Source organism: Puma concolor, chromosome A3 (assembly GCF_028749965.1).
Source record: "Puma concolor isolate L17-30 chromosome A3, mPumCon1.1.hap2, whole genome shotgun sequence".
NCBI lineage: Eukaryota > Metazoa > Chordata > Mammalia > Carnivora > Felidae > Puma > Puma concolor.
This window is the reverse complement of record NC_141669.1, coordinates 11,677,900-11,703,415: the sequence shown is the minus strand read 5'-3', so window position 1 is coordinate 11,703,415 and position 25,516 is coordinate 11,677,900. Positions and strand designations below refer to the sequence as shown.

Genomic DNA, 25,516 nt, shown 5'->3' with positions numbered 1-25,516 from the left:
TCAATTCAGAAAGTGACTTTTGACAGGACAAAAAGACGAGGGCAGAGCCAGGAAGATGGGAGGGGAAGAGCCTTCCAAACAAAGGGAACAGCATGACGAAGGCACTGAAGCATCCCTGCGCCCATCCTGCATACTGTGGCAGTTTTTCACAAAGTATTTGAGAGAGTATTGAAATTTTACTCCATAAAACTCAAAGCTTTGAAGAGTTGCCTGACCCCAGATGGAAAGGATAGAAATTCAGTCTGTGACCAGACCTCATTGTGACCAGCAGGGTCTCCTCTGTCCAGCTAAAAGTGTCAAGAGGCGTATGTGCGTGGCGGGGGGGGGGGGGGGGGCAGTAGCAGCAAGGGTCTGGCCTATGGGAATTTTCAGTGGACGCTAGAAAGATCAGACTAACCCTGAGAAGGCACTGGCTGTCTTAAAGTACCTCTCCCATTTATTCTGCCACTTGATCCTTTGAGCAAGCCCATTTTGCAGAATATAAGACTCGGAGAAATCCAGTTACTCGCTCCAGGTTGCCCTGGTGGAAAGTGACATCCTGTCACTTAAAGCTCCTGATTCTAGGCTTTACCTGCTTTTTGCTTGCACCAGAGTGGTTTCTGGCGTGCAGTCTAATGAGTCGGTCGCTGCGGGAAGCTCCGCTGTGGCTACAGGTGAAATCTAAACTCCTTTGTGTGACAGAGACGACCCTCTCTGAGCTGACCGGCTCTTTGTTACCCCGCCAGCACGATCCTGATGCTAGGTCTTTTGAAGTTTATGTTTTAGCTGTTCAGAATTTATATTTCTCTCATTTTTTTTTAATTTTTTTTTCAACGTTTTTATTTTTTTATTTTTGGGACAGAGAGAGACAGAGCATGAACGGGGGAGGGGCAGAGAGAGAGGGAGACACAGAATCGGAAACAGGCTCCAGGCTCCGGGCCATCAGCTCAGAGCCCGATACGGGGCTCGAACTCACGGACCGCGAGATCGTTACCTGGCTGAAGTCGGACGCTTAACCAACTGCGCCACCCAGGCGCCCCATATTTCTCTCATTTAACATCCTTTTTCACACCTCTGTGCCTGTGCAGATGTAATTTCCCCGCTTGAAGTGCCTCCTTCTTCCCACTCTCAGCAGATAAGTCTGACTCAAAAGAGCCTCCTGTGTGGATCCTTCTCTGCCTCTGAGCACACACGGGTCCCTTCCATGTCTCACTGCTCTAGCGTGGACGCCCCGCGAGCGGTTCTTCCGTGGTACTGTAGGTGACACACAGCTGCCCCCTCTCCTTGTGGTAGGGCAGGGACCCCATCTCTCTCCGAGTCCCCGGGACCTCACCCATCGTAGTGGCTCGGTGGGTGTTTATTGGCACAGGAATAGCTTCAGGAGGCATTTCAGCTGGAAACAGTAGCTGTGTGTTTTAAGTACATAGAGTTTTCCACTGGCAACCGGGCGGCTCATTGTTGGAGTCTTTTCAGCATCTTCCTTTGCATAAAACAACACTGCTGAGTTTGGAATTAAATATAACAAACTCCCAATGAGTCACCGTAGAAATTGGAATCAAAGTGGTTTCGATTTGTTGCCTACACATAACAGCACTCAGTGAAGCTAGCTTTCCCTCACTCGCCACTTCAGCTCGTTTCAATTTTCAGTCCTCAGGAATTCTCCTTCTACCGCGCCCCCCCCCCCCCCGCCCCAACCCGAGTTCCGAGCTGCGGGATGATTACTAGGTTTGAATACAGGTACTGAGAGAATTTGTGGGGTTATTTCTGACAAACCTGTGCACCCTAATGGAAGCACTATCCTAAGCCTGCCAGCACAGGCTCCTGGGGCTTTTCTAGATCGTTTTTGGAGCAGCCCACCTTACCTCAACTCTTCTTTTTAGGGACCTATAATAACAATTGACAAGTGGTCAGCTGGAGAGAGTTTTCTCTCCTTGTGTTTGTCCTGATTGACTTGCTTTTATGTTTAAGAAATAATACATATGTGGCCACAAAACTCAAACGATGAAAATGGTATACAGCAGAAAGTCAGTGGTTCCCTTTTGTTTCCTTCCAGACATGGTGTATGGATATACGTACTTATGGAAACGGTTTTTATACAAATGTGAATATACCCACTGTTAGGTACCTTGATTTTGTTTGCATTTATACCTTACCTTTATAATTATTGTAAATGCATCTGTGTAAGTGTGATCTTGCTAGCATTTTTTTTTAAAGTTTCAGAAGATAACATCAGTTAAAAATGGAAACATGCCCTTCAGTTTTATATGCTAGAGAAGCAAACCCAGCAGGGGATGAAATTCAAAACTTTATGGTAGACCATTTCTAAGTGTGGTTTTTTTAAGCTACTAATTGAAAATACTAAGTAGAAAATTATCTCAAGCAAATAACAACCCTAGAGGGGAAACGCACCACCTGTTTGAAACTTTCCAACCAATATTACCAAGAAATGGAGACTATTAAACTGGAATGGATTTATTACCTCTACTAGTAAGCAATAGATTAAGTCATGGAGCATTCTGTAGCCATGAATATTTACACGTATTTTGCTTTTACAGGGATTTGACCATATTCTTTAAAGAAATCATATTTTATTCACCCCCTGAAGAACTGTGTTGCCAAATTTGGGGAAAAATTTAGAATAATTTAATTCTCCACACTTTTCCGTTTAAAATTTTTGATGCCTTTTTATGTGGTTATTTTTGCAGCCTGTGATGTTTTGCAATATCACATTGAATGCCAAATACGAGAGATTCTGAGGCTACCTGTAAAGTCCTTCAAAAGCTTCTTAGAAGCTAAAAGCTTTCATATGCTTGGGTCACATCATTGGACTTAGTTGGGAGAAGAGGGAGGGCTCTGTCTACACACACACAAACAGCGATTTGCGATGTGAGTTCGGGTGTAGAACATTTGTGGGGACCTGTCAGCAGCATAAGGAGCGCGGTAGGTGAGAATCAAGAGGCTTGACTCACTTCCTTGCTGTCAGCCCCCAGCCGAGGATGTCTGCGGTGCAGATTGGCATATCTGCGATGGGAACCATGGTCTCCTGTGCACATTGCTGGGCCGGTGTGAGGGTCAAATGACATTCGTGCCAGAGTGCTTAGACGCTTGAATGCGTGAAATAACGTGTCGGGGTGAGTGGGGGATGCTTTGGAATATTTTGAGAGAAATTGTGGTAAGCTCAGGGGAAGAATGGTGATTAAAATTTAAATCAAATTTTGGAAGTAATCACGACCAGTGAAGTTCCTTGAGGAAGAGAGAGAGGTAGTAATGCTAGTGGTAAGAAGATAATTTACATAGAGGGCTAGAATTTACAACATGCTAATCCATCTAGCCTCGTTTAATCTTTTTTGGGGCTCCATAAAGAAGAAATTGCTTCCATTTTAATAATGGAAAAGCCGAGGCTCAGGGGAGAAGAACCAGTAACCCAGGTTATTTGACGCCTATTCCTATGGTTTTTTACCCATATCTGATTTCCTTTTTCTTAGAAGCCTTCGTGAGTTGTCCCTTCTCATTAGTATTACGTTTTACACAATCAGTTGAAGTACTGAAAACCTTTCTGTACATTTAACAGAGATTTGATGATCCATAAGCTTGAAGACACTTGGAAGTCATCATCAGAGGGTTAATAGCATGCCCCTAGTCTCACCACCTTTTTAAGACAGAATTTTAAACAAGGTATATTTATGTCAAGGGGTTGAACAGAAAATGGTATTCTAAACTCTCTCTGTTGTCATTAGAGAATTCAAAACCAAAAGACTTGAAGATACAGCTCGAATCAGGTATTTAGTTGAACACCTACCATTGTGTGTCCTCTATGGTCTCTTGTATTTACATATGTGTATACATGTATAAAAGGGTTGTGAGGGAGAATGTACCTATGTGTAAAAAAAAAAAAAAAAAAAAGCCAATCTGGATGTAATAACAAATGACAGCATTAAGTCCATCAGTGACAGTTGATCGTTTGTAAAAGGACTCCGGTGCCATGACTTTGTTACATTCGGGGGGAGCCGTGTATACACTGGTCTCGTCAGGATCCTTACAATTTCAAGAGATCCCCTCCCCTGCATGCCAAATGTACAAGGATGGTTTTGGGGAGGCATTATGCTCGGGAGTCACATGCCACACCACCACTCAACCCAGCGGCCTTGGTCAAGTTTCTCACCTCCCAATCCTCTGTAAAAACAGATGGTACTAGCAGACTGATCCCACCGAATGGTTAGTTTTAAGTGAGATTCACTTCACGTATGTTTAGCTCTATGCCTGTCTCCATACCGAAGACTATTAGGTCTCCAATACCGAAAAATATTAGGTGTTTGTTCTTAAATAATTCTTAGAAAAGCGAACACATTTGATGTATAAAGAACATGAAATAAAAATTCCAGAGTGGCTAGATAATTTCTACTTAGTAAAAGAAAAGAGATTACAGTTGTTTAAACTATGAAGGAATGCACTGACTGCGATTCATTGGTCTAAAATTGTACTTTTAACCAAGAAATCTGCTCTGAATATTTAGTGGAGGCATACATGAGGAAAGGTGTGGAACTTCCCCAATTCCACACCTGGAGGGATGTACAAGGATTTGTTTTATTTTTATGATTGAATTCCTCTACATTCATGGGATTTTAGCCTGAGAAAGGCGATCCTCTGGTGATGTTCCTTTGTTTTACATCTGAAGAAGCTGAGCCTCAGAAGAGTCCAGAGAGGAGTAATTGCTCCCTGCCCGGAGTTCCTGGCACTCTGGGTTTGTGACTCGGCAATGGTGGGTATATGCAGATGCCTTCTGTGAATTGCTTATGTGCCCATCTTTGCCAGCCACTGCTTCTTAATTGCTTGAGAGTAAGCCCTGGGCCCAGTTTGCTTTCTTATAATGATAGAGAAAGAGCACTTTAACATACCTTATTTATCTGTGCCTCTTAGCAAACCATCAGGACGGTGTGCACATCGAGTCCTATGGTGAGGAAGTGGGGATCTGAAATAACTTGCCCCAAGTTGCATCCCTACAACTGAGGGACCTGGAATAGAAGGACTATTGACTTTAAAACCACTGCTACCTGGGCACCCGGGTGGCTCAGTCGGTTAATCATCCAACTCCTGATTTCAGTTCAGGTCACGATCTCGTGGTTTGTGGGTTCGAGCCCCACGTTGGGCTCCATGCTGACAGCGAGGAGCCTGTTTGAGATCCTCTCTCTCTCTCTCTCTCTCTCTCTCTCTCTTTCTTTCTCCCTCCCTCCCTCCCTCCCTCCCTCCCTCCCTCCCTCCCTCTCCCTCCCTCTCCCTCCCTCTCTGCCGCTCCCTCTCTTGCACATGCCCACAATCTCTGTCTCTCTCTCTCTAAATAAATAAACAAAAGCCACTACTGCCGTTCATCGTCTTTCCCTTTTACCCCGTACCTGATTTGTGCAAGAGAGGCTACTGCGCTCTGGAAAAGACAAATTCACGAAATACTCGTGGTCTCTGCCATAATTTAATACGCTATAATGTAATATTTATAAGAAAGAGCAGTGTCAATTGTAAATTTGAATTAGCGTTAAAGTGTAAGAGAATAGAAAGGAGGAGGCGTTATGCTATTGAGGTCAAGTGAAAAGTATGCAGGCCGCTCCCCCCATACAGGTGCCAAATCCTTGAGATGCCAGGAAACAAAGTGAAAAATGAATGTGGAGACAAGACCTGTGGGAGAAGCCTTGAGAGAATGGAACCGGTTGACTCCACGAGCAGGTGTGGGAGCCACAGCCTGGTAGAGAGGGGCTCGGAGAGCCCGATGGCGGGATGCTCGTAGCCTCTCCTCCAAATGCAGCGGGCAAGTGCAGACCCAGGGCTTTGGTCCGAAACCGCCGGGTCAGAGCGTCTGTGGGGGAAAAGCTGTCCTTTGGTGGTGAGCATGGGTTTGCTGGCAGGGTGTAGGATCGGGGCACAAGGTGACAGGCCACGACAGGAGAGTTGTGCCGCCCTGAAACCCGATCATTGGAGATGCGCTCTTGCTCTCTTCTGCTGCGAGGCCAGAAAGTGCTGACAGGGTGAGGCTGGGAAAACAGGCAAGGACGGTGCCCACCTGGGGGCGGGGACAGAGCAGGTGTGGATGGGCTCGCTGGCCCTGGAGCAGTGGCCCTGTACCGCGTGACTTCAGGGCCGGCTGAGCCCTTGCTGCGTGATTCAGGGTGCTGCCCCGAGGCTTCAGCCCTTGAGCGGAAAGGGGGTGGGGCTCGATGGCAGCTGTGGAGGCGGCACTAAGTGCTGAGGCGTGGGATCCCTTTTGTCTAAATCCACGGCCAGAAACACCATCCATATGCAGCCGATTCCCAAATCTCTTCTAATTGCAGTTAGATTTGCTTTATTCGTGCCATCTTTCCGTCAGGTCTTAGCTCCCCAGGCCTTAGCGCATATTGAACCCTCACTGCACTTTGTCTCCCTAGATTTTCCTGGCGTTTTCACTGCTGATACCGGAGTGGTTAGTCTAGGCATTAAATCTTCCAAGAAGACTTCCTCTGAATTCCCACAGAACCCTGTGCTTACCTGTATCGTACCATTTTACAATTATTTGCTTGATTGTCTCTCTCCAGAGACTGCATCCCTAGAGGAGAGGGTCATATCTTTTCACTGGCACGTAATAGGTGCACAAGAAATATTTGTTGAATGAATGAAAGATGGTCTCATAGCTTACTTTGAAGAGTGAGTTTTCAAACCCAGGACTTTTGACTTGAGACTTAATCTGTGGTTTATGCAACAGGACCGAGTGTGTGCATAGAGGTAGGGAAAAAAACATTGACTTTTTCTCAAATCCACCTACAGGAACCCGAGAAGATTTCTCTAACTGGTTTTTATCGGTTCTCTCAGAATGTTTCCTAATAGGATCAAGAGAGAAATTTCAGGCTAGGTTTGGTAATACAGACTCGACGTTGACAAATCTCCTGTGTACCTCAGAATAATGGCGTACACGTTAGAAATGCTGACAGCTTACTATAATTAGGTGTGTTTCTAAGAACCAAAAATAGATTCTGAAGTTTTTCCCCCTAATTTGCTTATATTAAAATATATACCATGTCTTCCTAGGAATTGAGGGATTGAATTACTGTTGTTCAAGTATTAGGCTCCCTATTAAACAATTCCAAAATCATAGCTGAGCTGCTTTTGCTTCGTTGACACACCCTGACCAACTTTAATGTAAATAAATGTGGCCAGTTCATCACTTATTTTTCTTTCCTGTCGGCTGTCAGATTCCAGGTTTTGTTCTCTTTGAGTAATTTTTTTGTTGTTAGAGAAGCTGTAAAGAATTATAGAGCAATATCCCACTGAGCTCCAAATTGAGCAGAGGAAAAATTGGTTGGATGCTCTCTTATGCAACTAGAAGTGTTTTGTGATTTTAGGAACAGGGATGGGTTCCCCCCCCCCCAACTTATCCCTGGAGAAAACACTCTTCTACTTAGCTGTCTTGGCATTTAGAGTGGCATTACTGAGCTGCATCTTAGTTATTGAGAACACTTACATGGTCCAAAGAAAATTTATCCAGGGGCAATGAAGATGACAATTACTTCAGGGTGAATTATTATAAATGATCAGGTAATTGGGCCCCCAATCTAACGTAGGGTGATGAGAGTTGAAAAAGCAAATGTACGTTATTTTTTCAACGGGTGGAGATCTTTAAGGTGGAAGAACAGAGCAGGCGTCCAGAAAACTCCTTCTAGACTCCTTTCTGTGTCTTGTCTCTCTGGTCTGCAAAGTTCACTGGCTCCCCCACTGATTTCTCAGGGTGGCTGTGAGCCTTGATAAAATGGCAGCAGGGGAAGAGGCAAACAGGTTGCCCAGGAGATGTGGTCGTCTTGTTGTTACTTTATTTTGTTTTTGTTGTTGCTGTTTTTGTTACAGGCTGATCCCAAGGAGCTCATCAAGATGGTCACCAGGCATGTGACTCGATACGGACACGACGCCTGGCCAGAGGACCTGGTTTCACTGACCAAGCAGTTACACTACTACAACGAACGTCTCCTGGATTTCACGCAGGCCCAGATCCTTCAGGGCCTCCGGAAGGGTGTGGATGTACAGCGGTTTACGGCAGATGACCAGTATAAAAGGGAAACTATCCTTGGTTTGGCAGAGTAAGGGATACCTTTGTCTCCTAAAGGGGTGGATTTAAAGCCTAAAAGAACAGGTTGAATGGTCAGGACACTGTCCTTTGAAGGTTTACATCTGTGGTTGTTATAAATAGGACTTTCCTTCTTCCTGGGGTGTGATGGACACGTGGCTGTTCCCAGTTGGATCAGCTGATGGCAGACAAAGTTGTAAACCTGCAGATTTAAATAATAAGCATGGGAATTATTTAAAAGTTTCCCATGATTTGGCTAGCCCAATACCAACATTCTTACCATGTTAGCGGGGTGAGGGTATGACCGGCATAAAAAATGTGAAGCTTATTATAGACGTTTAAAAAGATTGCCTGTTACTCCTGGAAGTCTCACTGCAAACTAGGGGGCAGTTTAATTTCCCCCGTGTGTTGAGAATGAGATGTTGTTTGACTGAGTACCGGGGGAAGGACCCAGAGTCTAGATTCAGGGCACCTGTATCTGTCATGGGTTTCCAGAGGAAGGACAGCTGACCAGCTAGGCCCAGCAGTCTCTCTTGGTGGAAGCCAATAGCACCTGCCACTTTTCCCTTGGTCGCTTACCCCTTTCAGCAGCAAGCCCCATGTGAGATGGCAGTACAGGTTAAGGCCCAGTGAGAAGCATTTCTTCGGAGGCGTGGGATGCCCCTTGGTTTTAATACTGGTCTCCATTTTTTTAGTTGAGATCAAATGAGAATTAGTTACATGTCAGAAGGTGGGAAAGTGGAAAAAAACCAAAAAAAGAAAAAAATACAAATAAAAAAAACGGGAAAGCGTGTTCACCCATAATGGTTATTAAGTAGAGTTGTTTTGTTCTTAACATCACAATTTGTGGAGCACTTCCCATGGGCAAGGAGCTGTGTTAGGTGCTCTATAAAGCTTATTTTGTAAATCTCTTTTACTCCTCGAACATAATAACCCTGTGGCGTAAAATGGTATTTCCATTTTATAGCTGAAGAACATGAGACTCCGGAGTGTGAGGTAACTGGCCCAAGTTTACATGGGTGGTAAGGATCATCACTGTGATATTAATCTTGGCCTTGATCTCTCAATTATCAAAGCCATCGCATCTTCACAACGCCCTGTGCCCCCCCCGCCCCCCCCTCCCCCCCGCCCACTCCCTACCCCCGATGCACGGTTGTATTCCCAGGCAAGCGAGGCCTGCAATGCAGTCTAGGCTTCCAGCCTTTGAAGCTAAGGTTAAATTGTGCCTGTATTTAGTGATTATTCTTCCTTCCTGCTACATTACTTTAAAATAACAAATGTAGCCCTGGTTATGGTTGTAGTATATGCTATTTTTCGTTATTATTATTTAAACCTCTAAGAAAGTGGCAAAGTACCCTTGGCACTCTGTAATAACTTTATATGAGCCCAAGCTTCTTTCCTACCATAAGCACCCCAAATTCTCTTTAAAGTTTATTTGTATTTATCTTGATAGAGATAGAGCAAGCGGGGGAGGGGCAAAGAGAGAGGGAGACAGAATACCACGAAGCCTCTGCATCATGAGCACAGAGCCCAATGCAGGACTCAGACTCACGGGCTGTGAGATCATGACCTGAGCCAAAATCAAGAGTCAGACACTTAACCGACTGAGCCACCCAGGCACCCCCCGCCCCAAATTCTCTTTAGAGTAAGGCGGGGAATAGACAGATCAAAGAAAAGATAGTAAGAACAGCCTGTAGTGGGATTTAGTTAAGAGAAATGTGGAATAGTTTTTTCTCTCCTCCTCTGTTCTCCTGGAGGTTCACAATGTCATGGAGCCGTTTAATGTCTAATTTGAAAGTGACTGAAGGGGTCACTTAATCCAGCCTCCTCACTTTCAGAAGAGGGATCTGAGAACCAGAGAACTTTAAAGAGTTGTTCGAGGTCACACAGCCCAGGGGTGAGACTCGGCTTCCCGTTGCCAAGTCCAGTGGGCTTCTCCTCCGGGCGTTTGGTAATCCTGGGTGCCACCCATGCTCATGGTTTCTTAGAAGAAGGTTATTATGCAGAATGCAGGTTACGAGGTAAGGTATGTCTTAACATCATCTGTTACATTTTGCCAGGGTTTTTGTCCTTTACTTTCTTTTGTAAGTATCCGGGATGCTATTTGAAGTGTGTCCTAGAGGACAAATACATGCTTTTGACAAACATACCATAGAATCTTCTCCACAATTTGTTACCTAGAAAAATATCCAACATTCTCTGAACGGCTTGTTTAAAATGTCAGAGTGGTGTGGCGTTTTTGAGTTCGCAGTTCGATTTGGGGGCGGGCATTCAGTGTGTTACAAAAATCCTTGACGCGTCTGCTTCCTCCTGTTCTGCAGCCGCCCCCCCCCCCCCGCCCCCTCACTGTACACAGCATGACCAGTCTTCGTTTTCTTGCGAATCGTGCATCCATTTTGATGGCATTGGCCTTCTATAAGTGCCTTTTATCCGTCCTTTATTGCCCGTGTATCTTAGATAATAGGTTTCGGTGCTTCGTTGGGCTAACCTGGAGGAGGGCACACACAGCTTGGCTTCTTCCCACCTTTCTCAGGTGATGAAGGTACCAGTACTCAGTGAGCACGTTCCTGGGGTCAGGCACTGTGTCAGACTCCCCTCAGAGAAAGGATGAATTGCTAATGGTCGCTATTCTCAAGGGTTTCTCATTCCATAGAGTATACTCAGTAAATACTTGAAGAAATTTTTGATCGTCAATGACCTAGTACTTCACGCAGTGACAGACTTATTCCAGCCCTGGACCTGTGTTTTACAGTCCACATACACAGAGTGGTTTTTACATTTTTAAAGGTTTGTGGAAAAACAAGAATTTAAAAAAATAATAAAAAGAAGAATTTTCTACAGAGACCGTATGGCCGCGAAGCCTAAAAGATTTACCGTCTTGCTGTTCACAGAAGATGTTTACCAACTGTGGGCTAATCAAACATAGAAGTAAACGTCCTGTTTTTCTCAGTTAGCATGTATATAGTCTTAGCAATATCCCTTAATAAGAACAGATATTTCATTTCTGTTCCTGTGGTTCTGTCCACCAATCTTCCAAACGAGAATTTCATCCTTAGAATTTCTGTTTCTGGGAAATAGAGGTGCTGCCGTGGTCTTTGCAGAATGGCCTTCGTGGTGGGTGCTGGGGCCCAGAATTCTTCATAAACCTACAAGGTCTCAAGTCTGGTGACCCCATGCCCTGGTTTAAACCTTCCTCTGGCTCTCCACTGCCGGTAGGATAAGGTGCAGGTCCCTTGGCAGGAACCCCTCCTGCCCCACCCCCCATGCCTTCTCTCTCAGAAGCCCTCTGGCTCTTCTCTCTCGTAACTACCTTCCCTCAGTTCTGCTTTTTTATCCTCCAGGCTTCAGCTCAAATCGGTCACTCCCTCATCTCTGCTGTCAGTATTTGAAGTCCTCTGGGAGCCCCACCTCCCCCCCCCCCCCCCCCCCCGTTGTATTTGGTTCCTGGTTGACATCTCACATCCTCCACTAGGCTGTGAGTTCCTCAAGAAATGTCTTGTTTGTCTTTGTGTCCCACGGAGCTAGCACAATACCTGTTACAGTCTGGAAAACATAAACATTTCTTGAGTGACTGTGCTTTCTCAGATATATGCCTGTAGGGCAGGGATACATTTCCTTTGCACTGTTGTTGGCCTGTAGGCTCTGGTGTCTGTACCAGAATTTTTTGACCTCCGTACATTTTGGACTGGATAATGCCTTGGAGAGCCGTCTGTGCCTTGCGGGAAGTTCGACAGCATCCCTGTCCTTTCCCCGCTCAGATGCCAGTAGCGTTGTCCTCCTCCTCTCCTGCCATGATAATCAGACACTGTCAGATGTCCCCTGGGGGACAGAATCCCCCTCGGTGGAGAACCACCGTTCTGGACAGTTCCTTGGTCAGTTGCAGTGCACCGCGGTGAGAAAGGAGCATTAACATGCCTGGGAAGTACGTTTCCTGAATTGCTGTGAAATGTCTTTTTAAGGCCCGTGCCGGCTGCACCCTTTGCAGCTGGAGAGAGTCCTAATGAACAGTTTCATTGCTGATTAAGGGTAATGTGTTTCTCTTCTTTCCCTTCCCTGTGGCTGATGGACGTTCTTGAAGAACACTTGAGGAGAACGTCTACAGCATTGCCCTTTCTCTGGCACAGCGTTACAGTGTCTCCCGCTGGGAAGTTCTCATGACGCATTTGGAGTTCCTGTTCACGGACAGCGGGTAAGCGCACGGTTCAGATGTACGTTTATTTCCGTGTCTGTCTTTTCTCAGTTCTATTTTAGAAGGATCTTGACCTTGTGAAGTGCAATTTCACCTTTCCTTTTGACCTGTAGTAGACCAACATCTGTACCTTCTCCCTTTATATGTCTCCTGATACGTCCATATTCCAACAACAGTTTATTAGTTTCTGTTTTTCAGTAATAATAGTCCTGAGTTACTGTAATGTTGGTGTGTTTATTCAGAGGTTTCTTTTGTTTGTTTGTTTGCTTTTATTGAGAATCTACCGTGTACCAGGAACAGTGTTGATACTCAGGTTACAGTGGTCAGCAAACACTGGCATCCCAGCTGTCTTGGAACCTGTAGTCTAGTGTGGGCGACAGATTATAATTGGATGATGCTAAACAAATGACCACACGGGTGATAAGTCTTGTCTGTGATAAATATTGCACTGCACCGTTTTTAAAGTCCAGTAATAGGTTCAAATAAATGTTTGTTATGCACATTGGCATTTAAAAAATATCTTGGCATTTTATTAAATATCTTTTTCCTTTCATTGACTGTTACATAAAAGGGTATCATATCTATATAAGCAGGATTGGTCCATTGGTCTGAATTTATTATAAATTATCAGGCAATCTAGTAATGTGCAAGACTGTTCACAGCATATCATTATACCTGATAGCAGTGTGATTATGGAGACACACAGCAATTACAAAAGCAGGAAATCATTACCGCCTGGCATCATTACTTCAGTGACAAAACACCTAATATTGATTTAGCAAGTGGTGTTTGGTGCCCCTCATTCCTTACTTAAAAGATGTGGTTCGCCTTACTGTTTAATCACACTTGGTAACACAGGCATTTGAAACCAGCCTTGTTAATAGAAGAGAGATTGCCCGACATTTACTTGTTGAGTCAATGCCTATGAGAAGTTAATAGGTCAGAAAAATAATGTTCCTCTCCTGAAGATTTTTGCTTTTTTGTCCCTTTAAAAAGTCATTTTCCCTGAAAAGTTGATTTTCCTATAATTTTACATTCTCTTTCCTGTTGGTTGAGTTTGGAGATATTCCCTGCCCAGCTCACATACAGAGGGGCGCACACCATCTTGGGTGAGGCAGCGTTATGCAGTAGAGCATAAGCCTTCAAATCACCGTAGCTGGATCAAATACTAACTGTCAGTCTCTAGCTGTATGTCCCGATGCAAGGTCATTCAGTTCTCGGGAATTTATTTTCCTCAACTCTAAGGGATAACAAAAATTAAATGACTTCATGGTAAAATATCAAACCTGCACCTCTTTTCACATGACCAGTACATCATTACTGGCAGTTATTCCTGGAATTTCACTCCTGTGAGAAGGAGAGAATCATCGTAAACACCCATACTTGAATTCTTGGTCTCCTTCTTCCCCTTATTTCCCCCGCGCCCCCATTGTTTTCTTCTTAGTCATTGTAAATATCAGTGATGACTTTGAGTGGCCATGTGTGCCTGGCGTCCCTTCCAGCTGGCACACCCCGGCTGTTCTGCAGGGCATGTTCAGCTCCCCATGCTCAGGGCTGATGTATATCTATCACTCACTACAGCCTCGGTGGCCACCTTCACTTCTGGGCTGTTCTGGATGTTTTAGAAGAGGGACGTTTTAGAAGAGACCAGCAGAAATACTTACACCATCAACTACCAGTGTACGTGTGGCTTAGCATGAGGGCACGGGTTTTGGAGTCTGGCCACATTTGGTCCACATCTGCTGCCCATAACCCCAACTATGTAGCTGTGAGCAAGCCTCTTAATCCTCTTGAGTCATTGTTTCCTCAGTGATCCGACCATTATCCTTACCTTGTAAGGTTCTAAAGGTAAGAGAGGATCGTGGAAAGTATATAGCCTGGCCGCTCTGTCATACTGTTGCATTATTCCTGTTCTTATTCTTGTCAGTTCTGCTGACTCTGTGAGCATCTTTAAGTTTTGGACACAAGATCATTTTTAAAATACCAGAGGATGCTTCTAGACGATTGACTAGTACCACATTTGTTCACTCACTACATATTATTATTTTTATAGTGTCTTCCTATTCTAAGCTTAGGTTTAAGTGCTGAATGAGACAGACACATTATTACCTTCACAAAGCTTATATTGTAATAGGGGAGACGTGCCCACTCTCAACACACACACACACACACACACACACACACACACACACACACACACACACACACGTACGCACGCATGCACGCACTTGAAAATAGCCAAAAAGTAAATTGCTAGTCCTAGTAAGTACCATAAAGGAAGTGCACAAGTTGTAGATAGCAGTCTAGGCAGAGGGAACGGGTTCTGGAGCAGGAAAGATCTTGGTATTTTGCATAACTAAAGGAAAACCATTGTGGCTGGAGCATATGGCACCTTAGCACTGGAGAACTAAGTAGGGGCCAGAACTCCCTTCGACTGTCATCCTTGGTGACACTCTCCATTGTTTCCCTTCTTAATTAAACAGCAGATCTGAAGGCCTGCATCCTGCATTTTCATTTCACTCTGATAGCCACCTTTGAATCACCAGGTGATTACCCAAGTGTCAGAGATCATGATACCGTCTTCTCAGTCTCCTTTAGAGGCGTGGCAAGGGGCCCCCTGGTGCATGGAACCTGCCTGCACTCTTCTATTTTTCACAATCAGTTTCATATTCTTTGGTAGGATTCTTTTGTTCTCAGGTACAGGGATGAACCAGGGCAAGTTCTAGCTGTGAGAGGATGAATAAACTGTAAGGCATCTGTCTCTTTCTGAATTGAAACAGAAGATACACGGGACTTGTGTCCCAGGATTGCTGCTGCTCAGAGGCAGAATTGTGTCCACACGGCCACACTGTAAAGGATTCTAAATCCTGGTCTTTTCTCTGTCTCCTCCCTTAAGGAAGCCTGGCTTGGTTGAGGAGTTAGTGTGAGAATAGTTAGTGTATAGAGAGAGGATTTAAGGTAGCTCGGCTTACTAAAAGTAGCTCATAACATTGAAAATTAGGATAAAATAAAAACTCAGGACCAGGAAAAAAAATCCATATTAGAGTAGGAAGTTTGAATATAGATATTCAGGTCCTAGGCCTTCTGTAGTCGTTAAATTTGGTTTTGATCTTTCTTTTGGCCTAAGGGCGGGGGGTTGTGGATCATGACCCACACTCTGATTTGCATTGTGCCTAAGAAGAAACCTGCCATTCCTAAGAGTGGAAGAACTGATTACCACCATTACCAAAATGGAAGCCGTTCCTTCCATACATCCGCAACCTTCCTTTCCATGTTGTGACCATTAAGGCCACTTCTCTCCCAAACTGTCAAAAGCTCCTGACACTGGCATAAAATGTAAGCAAGACAATGCACTTTGGCTTGTTTCCATCTGGTGGACAGTGCTCAGACTCTGAATCCTGGGTTCAAACTCTGGCTCTGTCACTTCCCACTAAAGTGTTCTTGCCAGGTAGACACGTTGCTTCAGCCCTGTATGTATGCCTAGGTTTCCTTGTCTGCAAAATGAGTTTTCTCATTCCATTTGACAAAACTGCTGTGAGATTTCAGAGATTTATACAAAATACCTGACATGTGGTAGGTGCTCAAAAAACAGCTGTTGTTAATTCTGGAAACAGATCGTATACACCAAACCCATCCTGTGACCAGTATTAGCCCAACGTTGTACATCTTATCTTTGAATAGTTATTTTTCAAGTCAACATTAATTATAAGGTATCTGCTTTGTGAGAAATAAATGAGCTGACATGGCACTTAACATCTAAATGCTCAGTAAATGGTACCTGTTCATCCATTTCTGTGCTGTGGTGTCTTTGAAAATATTTTTTTGTTAGGTAATAATATGAGACTATATAAACCAGTGAGAATCTAAGGTGTCAGGATTGTCATTGTAGAGGAGACGAAGCCTATTCTCATGGCCTGCCGCATCGTGCTCTGTTCATATACAACATTCCGCAGAGGATCTGAGTAGTTATATGACAAGAAATAGACAGAGATGCTCATTATTGGTCATCCCATCAACTGTGTAGGTGAACTTGTAAAATTAAATTCCATTTTTCAGTTTACAAAGACTTGGCCAAAATGTTGGCAAAACTGGAAAATGCCACGGCTATTTTGACCTTATTTTCTCTTTGTAGTCCCACGTGCAACTGTCAGGCAGCATTGCACATCAAGTCGGCCACGTCAAGTTCATTCTGAGCATTTGTGTGGTGAATACCTTGGATTGTTTCCCTCAGGTCAGAGTAGTTATAACTTAGAGGGTAGAATTGTCTCTTTGCACAGGCATCAGTGGAGGAACCCTGTTGGCTCATGATCAGGGTCATGAATTTGGACCCATATGTCTTTAAACTTTTAGGATTAGTCTTTGGCGGAAATGCCTGGAAGTTAGTACATCTGGACTGTGTGAAGCCGTGTCCCCATCCCTTTGTCTCTGCCTTTCCCAGCGGCTGTCTGCCTTCTCCTGTCCCACTGTCCTTTTTCCTTCCTTTCCTCTTCTCGGTATTGTTCAGACAGGTAATAGAACTTTATTATCAATCAGTCTCAGACTGAGTAAAGAAAAACATATTTAAATAAATTTGTTTTCCTATTTGAATATAAGTTCTTTCAATACATGCTGTTCTTGAATCACGTTTTTGGGTGATTGACAACTTGAAGCCATTACAGAACACTAATCAAAGGATTAGTGCTATTAATTTATTCCTTGTGCACCGGGTACAACTCAAGCTAGTTTCTTCCTTTAGTTAATCTCTGAAAGCTAAATATGCATTATATATATAAGCTGCTTTATGGCTAAAACTAGGCTCAAGATAAAGCACTTAAACTGTTTTCAAGGGTAATCATTAATTTGATTAGTGAAAAGTCCATAGTGGTTTCATGGTATTTCTTCCTATTCTCTTGAATGTGGGTTCTTTGGAATTGTTTTCCAAGCAGAGTTTTCATTTCTTGTTCCAAAGGGAAGAGAACAGCTTCTTTCAATGGAAACTATTAAAATGGGTTATTGATTACTGACGTCTATAAAAGATCTTAGCACATTGTAATTTACTGAAGAGGCAGGTTTTGGCATTTAATCATGTATCACTAAAGGTATTCCAGATCTCTCTTGACAAGATAAGTAGGTAAAATTGCACATCAGACAAACCGAATTGTAGGCACAGAAGAATAAGTGGGTGGGCAAAGGGGAAAGTCGTGTTGGTTAGGAGAGACTATATTCAGAATGAAGCCAATCACCAGTGAACTAAAACTGTTAGGGCTTAATCACTGGCCACTTTGTAGATGAGTCTATCTCAAGTATTCTGTTTATCAGGGTGTTAAGAATGAAGTATGACAGGAGAACTCTTTGAGAGTATTGCCGCTGGGAGAGAGAACTAATGTTCATTACAGAAAAACTCCTGTTTTTGACATGGTTGGTACTGCAGACACTTGACCTCCATGAGTCAAAGGCTACTTTGTGATGAGCTGAGCAGAACACACGCCAAGTCCAAACAGATGTGGACCCTTTGTCTTAAGCAGGTCGCTTAACCTCTCTGATGGCAGTTTCTCATCTGTAGGTTGGTAATTACTTAGATTTCACTTGCCTTGCTTAGGAATCAGCCTAAGAAGTGCACGTGTGTTCCCCTCCCCCCTCCATCGGCATGCTGTTCTGCCTGCAAGTTTTCATCCATATGACCTGTCTTCATGGGGCTACACGGTTTGCTGTTTACTGCAGACTTCGTTTTACAAATTATGCAGAAACATCAGAAATTCTGTGAATCGCGTTCATACGCGACGGCGCGTACAGTATATTTCAGAGGTGACGTTGCATACTTTGAATAGTGATACTATCAAGGTTGCTTTCTGACCAGCCATTCATTTATACTCATTTGTTGTACAGACCTTGTGCTTTCTTGTCTCGATACCTCTGTTAAACTCTCTTTGCTTCATTCCTTTTTTCAGTGCCAAGCTCAAGTGCTTCCTTCAGTAAGCCTTCTGTTAACATTGACATTTACCTGCTCTCAAGATACAGCTTTAGTGATCCTACTGTTAATTAGAATATGGTTGTGTGGCCTTTGTCCTTACCATTATTTTGCATTGTGGTTTAACTCTTAAGTATTTAGAACTCCAACTAGCTTTTCAAACTGCTGGATAGAGCTCTGTGTTGTCAATCTTTTTTTTTTTTTTCCTTTTAAGTTTATTTATTTATTTTGAGAGACAGGGAGAGAGAGAGAATCCCAGCCAAGCTCCACGCTGGAAGTGTGGCTCAAACCCAGGAGCCGTGAGATCATAACCTGAGCTGAAAGCAACAGTTGGACGCTTAACCGACTCAGCCACCCAGGCGCCACTGTTGTAAATCTTTATACTCTCCCCCCACGATGAGCAGGGTGCCTGGTCCCTGGAGGACTCCTACGTTTTGTTCATCCACCCATCTGTTTGGCATTCATAAGACACATGTTGAATGTTTCCTTTTTACCACACACTGGTGTTTGGAACTGAGAAACTAAAGATGAAGATATGGTATCGTCTTTTCCATCAAGTGGTACATAGCCTAGTGAGGGAGACAGACAAGGTAATGAAAAGTTACAGCACGTTATGAGTGCTAGAAGAGAAGGATGCTCAGAGGAGGCAGTCGGGGACATTTTTATAGATGTTTGAACTATGTCTTAATAGAAAAACAGAGTTTCTCGAGAAGTGACAGTTAAAAGAGTATTTAAAAAAATTACTTGATATTTTCACTTTATGGATTGCTGCTGGTATCCCAAGTATCATCACACCCTTATAAAAATTTCAAAACATAATTTGTATTAACTTTGTGTCCTTAAACCAAAAAACATGTCTTGGCATTTCCTAAAAGTGGGAATTCCATTAAATAGGGCATCATATTTCAGAGATGCTGTTTTTCAATTGTATGTGATCTAACTTTGATTCCACCAGAAGTCTCCCTGGCACCCCTCGCATCCTTTGTATGCTACTGCTGAATGCCCCGGAGACTGGACATATTTCTATGAGTGCTGACTTACTCTGCACGGGGCATCAGGGTTACACTGGGCTGGATGCATTATGTTCTGTCCGGGGAGAAGCCAAGACCAAAATTAAGTCTTCCCCTTTACCCCCAGAAATAAAAACTGATTGACCAAACTAAGACTCCTTAAAAATTGTTTGCAGTACTTTAACCTTAAATGACCTTTTTTTTATTACATTATAAAGACCTCTAAATCATGGTGAAAATACCAAGAAGTGTGTTCATTCTAATGGCATTCATTACCACAGATAAGTCAAGTGAACATATCTGTTCTTTCCCATTTTAATTCTCTTTGAACACAGTATCAAATTTGGGTGTATTGAATAGCAGTTCGGGGCTCTTAGGTGTAAAACTTATATGCCTCAAAGCTGGAGTTGTTTCTTCTCCCCCACCATTTCCTAAATTCCTGAAATAATAAGGTTGTTTACATTTCTATAATGAAGCTCAGATTTTAAGTGTTTCTTGTGACATGAATAAATAATGCATAACGGAAGCTGACAAGTCTGGGTTCATCTCCTGGATGTTAAGCGTTGGGTGACTCTCCCATCTGAAGGAATGTGAACCCTACTTCACAGGGTTGCTGTGACCCATATGAGAGAATGTGAAAATTGTATAACAGTAAGCATTTAACACTCCTATTTGCCCTTATATAAACAGCCCACATTCTGGTGGTTTGCTGAAATTGATTGACAAGAAGAAGGGACTTGTAAGAAGCAGCCTGTCTTTTTCAGTCAGGGGGAAAAAAAACAACAACAAATTGTTTACTAAAGGGACCAAATCTTGACACAATTTCTTTCTCCTTAATTTCAGTTTGTCCACAGTAGAAATTGAAAATCGAGCCCAAGCCCTTCATCTCTTTGAGACTTTGAAGACGGATCCTGCAGCCTTTCACAAGCACATGGTCAAGTATATTTACCCCGCTATAGGTGGCTTTGATCACGAAAGGTTGCTATATTATTTCTCTCTTCTGGAAAGCTGTGGCTGTGCAGATTTGGGGCAATATGCCATTAAGCCAGAAACGCACATTCGGCTGCTGAAGAAATTTAAGGTCGTTGCTGCAGGTAAGACGATCCTTTCCCTGCTTGAACTCATTCTTTAAACTAAAGCCAGGAATTAATTTTTTTTGTGCACAGTCATGTTTGTGCATTTTATGACTGGCAGAGATCAGAAATCACAGGATCTGATGCTAATTGACTTTAGTTATTATCTTTGCAACTCCTTTACTTACTGTTTAAGGAATTAAATACCAAAGAAACTATAAGAGACCTATGGAAAGTCACACATTGACTTTGTCTTACAGTAGGCCTGGTGCTGAGATCTGGAGTTTTTGACTAATCCTCCAGAGGTCTGTTCCCTACTCCCAGTGGTTCTATTTTATCTATAGGAGGGACAGGGCTGGGACACTTCACATTTGGCAATTTGGCCGAATTTCACCTCACTGGAGACTCTGTGTTTTAAGGATGTGTGAAACCCTTAAAATAAGAGCATTTGCACCTTTGATAAATGGTGGCAGTCTTTGGAATGCTATCCCTGTCTCTCTAAGCTCCTAACTAAGACATTAAACACATTAATACCTCTCCAGTCTGTATGATACTTTATAATTTACTTTGAAATCTATATTCATTCAATACTTAAAACAGTTGTGAGAATTTATTTCAGTCTGTCAGTGGTTTACCGAGTAACCAAATTAGAAGCTGGACCAGATGCAAGAAAAGGAGCAAAATTGCATCCCTGCCTGCAGGTAGTTGATGGGATGGCAGATGAACTATGGGGAGATAGAATGCAGTGCGGTGAGCATGCTGGTCAAAGGAAATATAGGTGCCGTGGAAGGACGTAGAAGGATGGAGGAAGCCAGAGGATAAGCCCTCTCCAGCGTGCACGCCAGGAAACCTGAGGCACGCGGAAGCGGGTGGCCTGTGGAGGACCGCACAGCTGACCGCCTCGCAGGCTGGGACAGGAGCTCACATCTTCTGATCTCTGTAATCGACAGAATATCTGCTATAAATTGGTAGATAAAATTTTCCCTTCAACAGTCCAGAGGGCTGTGTGTGCGTGTGTGTGTGTGTGTGTGTGTGTGTGTGTGTGTGTGTGTGTGTGTGTGTGAGAAAGCTCCTGTATGTTTATGTTGGAAAGAACCCACTCCCTTTTTTTCTTTTCGTTCCATTAGGTCTTAATTACAAAAAGCTGACCGATGACAGCACGAATCCTCTTGAAGCCCTGGAGCCAGTTCTTTCAAGTCAAAATATCTTATCTATTTCCAAACTTGTTCCCAAAATCCCCGCAAAGGGTGGACACATGCTTTCCCCGAGCTCTCTGTACGCCATCTGGCTGCAGAAGCTGTTCTGGACTGGAGACCCGCACCTCATTAAACAAGTCCCGGAGTCCTCACCCGAGTGGCTCCGCGCCTATGACGTCTGCGTGAAGTACTTTGATCGCCTCCACCCGGGCGACCTCCTCATGGTGGTGGATGCCATTACATTTTCTCCGAAAGCTGTGACCAAGGTAACTGAAAAGATCGTTGAAAGTGCATTGAATGCTGTAGAAGAAACCAAAATGGCTCTTAAATACAGTAGATTGTTTTTATTTCCGTTCTTGGGATGGAGAATACTTAACATGTTTGACGTTTTCGTTTCTTGCTAAGCACGAGATGTTCTAATTGGGAAATCATTTTCCTCTGTCACAGATGTGCAAGTAGTCTAAATCTGACTTGACTCTTTCTGATTCACGTGTGCGTCTTGTACACGTTACGGTTCTCCTGTGTCACAGTGAATACGCCACCTTGTTCTTTCCAGTTGCGAAGTGGGAAGCACGTCCAGTGCCCCGCCCACATTACCTGCTTTCAGTGGCAGGCCGACAGCTCAGCTGTGGTGAAATCGAGCCCCTAAAAATTTTTGCATGAATTCCATGTAGCGTATGACTTGGTGATGGAATTATCCACGGAAGTCTCTGTAGACATTTTCTAATGTCTGTTCCACGCTTAGGTCTGAGCACCTTTAACTGGACTCCCAATTCCTGCTCTGGATCCTTCAACAATACCTAGTTTCATACAGAGTAAATAATGTGAGTCCTTCTTCTCTTCCTGCCGTCTCGGGACCTTATTGTAAAACAAAATTCTCGCTGTTTGGTGGCGGGGAATGTCTCTCCCGAAAACACCTCCCACCTCTGGTCTCAACTGCTGAGCTCTGTTGCCTTTGGAACTTTTTCCTCCTCTGCTTGCCGGTCTTTGCTGCTGCTCTCCCCATCTCCAAGCTGGCAAGTCTACCCAGTACCCTATCACAAGTATTTTTAAACTTTTTTTTTTTTTTTAAAGTTTATTTATTTTGAGAGTGAGAGTGAGCAGGGTAGGGACAGATAGAGAGGGAGAGAGAGAATCCCAAGCCTGATGCAGGGCTTGATCCCATGAACCATGAGATCAAGACCTGAGCAGAAATCAAGAGTCGGGCACTTAAGACTGAACCATCCAGGTGCCCCACTATCACGAGTACTTTTTTTTTTTTTCTTTTGGAAAAAAGAGAGTTTTGGAGATACAGTTCTTTTGAATCTCTTTTGGAGATGCATCCTTTTTTTTTTATATTACAAGTATTTTTCACATGGCTCAGCCTGAAAATTTAGTGTAAAGGCTAAGAATTCAAGTCATTCATTTGGAGGTTGATACAGGTAGAGGTTCAAACATCTGTGGGGAATTCTAGTTCTAACTAACTTATTCGATTAACAGTTGTGGATGGAACCAAGGACTTCATCACTGACTATTAGAACTCAAGCACTTTAGTTAATAACTTGGTTTAAAATTTTGCAAGCACTGCAGGGACGCCTGGGTGGCTCAGTTGGTTAAGCGTCCGACTTCAGCTCAGGTCATGATCTCATGGTTTGCGAGTTCGAGCCCCATATTGGGCTCTGTGCTGACAGCTCAGAGCCTGGAGCCTGCTTTGGATTCTGCGTCTCCCTCTCTCTGCCCCTCCCCTGCTCACATTTTCTCTCTTTCTCTCTCAAAAATAAACAAACGTTAAAATAAAGAAATTTTACAAGCACTGCTACGAAAAGGAAATGATCGTTTTTGTTGTTTCCAAGGAAGCAACTAAAAATGATTTTAAAGGAAGATAGCCTCATATATTTGAAAAGAGTACGTGTTTCAAGTCCTTTGAACCTGGTTTTGAACTTTGAACCAGCAACTTAATACCTCTGTGGTTTAGACTGAGGAATCTGGTAGACCTCTCCCTCCTTGTGGCTGAGTAATCTGTGGTACAGATATATTATTACCCCCATTTTGACAGGTGAGGAAAGTGAGGCCTACAGAGTTAATTTGGTAATAGAGGAGCCACAGCGTGAAGTCGAGAAGGCTTTTTTCCAGAGTCCTTGCTCTTAACCCCCGAACTGTACTGTATGTGAGGAGCCCTGGAACCAGCAGCTAGAGTCAAGGGCCTGGGGCCATTGTAGGAGCTGTAGGGGAGCAGGGCCCAGAGAGCCCCAGGGACATTCAGTCCAAGTGGAGTATCCTGGGATGTGCCCAGAGCAGAGCTGAGTCTGAACAAAGAAGGGTGGGCAGGAACCTGGCAAGTATGGGAAAAAAGCAAGAGTCCAGCAAACGTGGGTTTGGAATCTCCCAGAACGAGAAGAGGGTTGGAGTCCAAGGAAGTACACATGCAGGGAAGGGAAGGAACCAAGTGGGGAGTTGAGGTGCAAGGAAAAGGCTCCAGAGGTGGGACCATGAACTGGCTACAGGAGCTGGACAAGCAAACAGACCAGGCAGGAAGCCAGGAAGATGGGGGGGGGGGCTGGGGGGGCTCACTCTAAGGCCGTTTCTTTCCCCTCAGCCTGATGTGGGTTTTCAATGCTTTATGTGAGGGCAGGACAAAGAATAGCATGCCATTGCCAAGGCCATGTGCTAATTGTGAGTATGTGTATGGAAGGGGACAGATGAGTCTAGATTTCCAGCAGCAGTGATTTACTCAGGATTAAACGTAAGACGTGGACATAGAATCCACTCCGAATTTGAGCTGTTATTTATGATGTTTCAAGTCCGATGATTTTCGGTTACAGCACATTCTCCAACCACCTGAAAACGTATGACCCAATTGTTTGTGCACACATGCGCACTTTTCCTGAGGAGAACGTGTCTGGCTGACCCAGTAAAGAGTGAGTCAATAACTATGGCATTGCTTTCTCTCCATTCAGATGGTGTCATCCTTAGCAAGATACCCTTGTGTAGTCAACTATCTCGGGGCGCCTGGCTGGTTCAGTAGGAAAGAGCATGTGACTCTTGATCTTGGGGTTATGGGTTTGAGCCCCACAATGGGGATAGAGATTGCTTAAATAAATATGAAAAAAAGAGATGGTTTTCTACTGAGTCAGGCAAGCTATAGGAAAATGAGAGAGAAGCATTTAAAATTAATTTTACGTCTTTGGTCTAGCTGTTTTTCCTCATGTTATTAATTGGCAAGCTTTCAGTTTTCCTTTGAGAGAGGAAAAGTATAAAGTTTAGGTACAGTGCTTGCTTGAAGTCCCACAGTACTGTGCCAGAGAGAGAGAGACAGAGACAGAGAGCGAGAGAAATTCAAATTGAAATACAACCCTTGCATGTCAGAGGACACGTTTGGAAAAGGAAGTGCAGCTGGATTTGGCCAAATTTGCAAAACACCAGATGTTCCCACAGCTCGTACATGATGTTAAAAATGTAAAATAAGTCTGTGCTGCTCACATGTGGTGTGCGGGTTTCAAATGTGTACCCACGTTTAATTCCAAACCGAACTGTGGAAGGAACTGGGGAGCTAGTTCTAGAGTGCGGGACAAGAGCACGAAGCTGTTGTATAGGTGCTAGAATTCAGACAGGAGGGTCCAGAAGCCTGCACTTTGTACCCTTCCCCCGACAAAATAAGCCAGAGAGGGCTGTTTGCCTTCGAGATCATTGTCATTCAGTTGCCATTTGCATTGGCAGAATTTGTGGAAATTCTGGGGAAAATATGCACAAAGTGGTATTATGTCATATAGGCAGAGATTGAATTTTCATGACATTTGAGGTGATGAATATGCAGAAGCTTCAGAGAACACAAATGTTTAAAGTTCATTTGCTGCAAATCTAAATTGTTTGTTTTTTTGTGGAGTCAGGTAAGAGTTGCTTTCCTATTGCTTTTCCGGTTGAGCAATTAGATACATTTTGTAGGAGGGACAGAGAGCAAGTTAGTGGTTAGAAATCCAGGAAAATGATCAAAGAAGCTGCAGTTGGGGTCAAAACACTGTGTGCTTGGTTCAGATGTGATGTGCTAAGATGGGACTTAGGTGCGACC

General features: G+C 43.7%; 1 protein-coding gene across 5 annotated transcripts in view; it reads left to right on the top strand.

Annotated features, from left to right (window-relative positions):
* NBAS (NBAS subunit of NRZ tethering complex) overlaps positions 1–25,516 on the top strand; it is a 367,149-nt gene that overhangs the window by 254,712 nt on the left and 86,921 nt on the right. For all 5 annotated transcript variants that reach the window (XM_086700060.1, XM_086700059.1, XM_086700058.1 and 2 more), the window contains 4 exons: positions 7,840–8,069; positions 12,135–12,245; positions 20,046–20,296; positions 21,403–21,737. In XM_086700060.1, the coding sequence (XP_086556186.1) occupies positions 7,840–8,069; positions 12,135–12,245; positions 20,046–20,296; positions 21,403–21,737 (927 nt within the window). The remainder of the gene's footprint in view (positions 1–7,839; positions 8,070–12,134; positions 12,246–20,045; positions 20,297–21,402; positions 21,738–25,516) is intronic.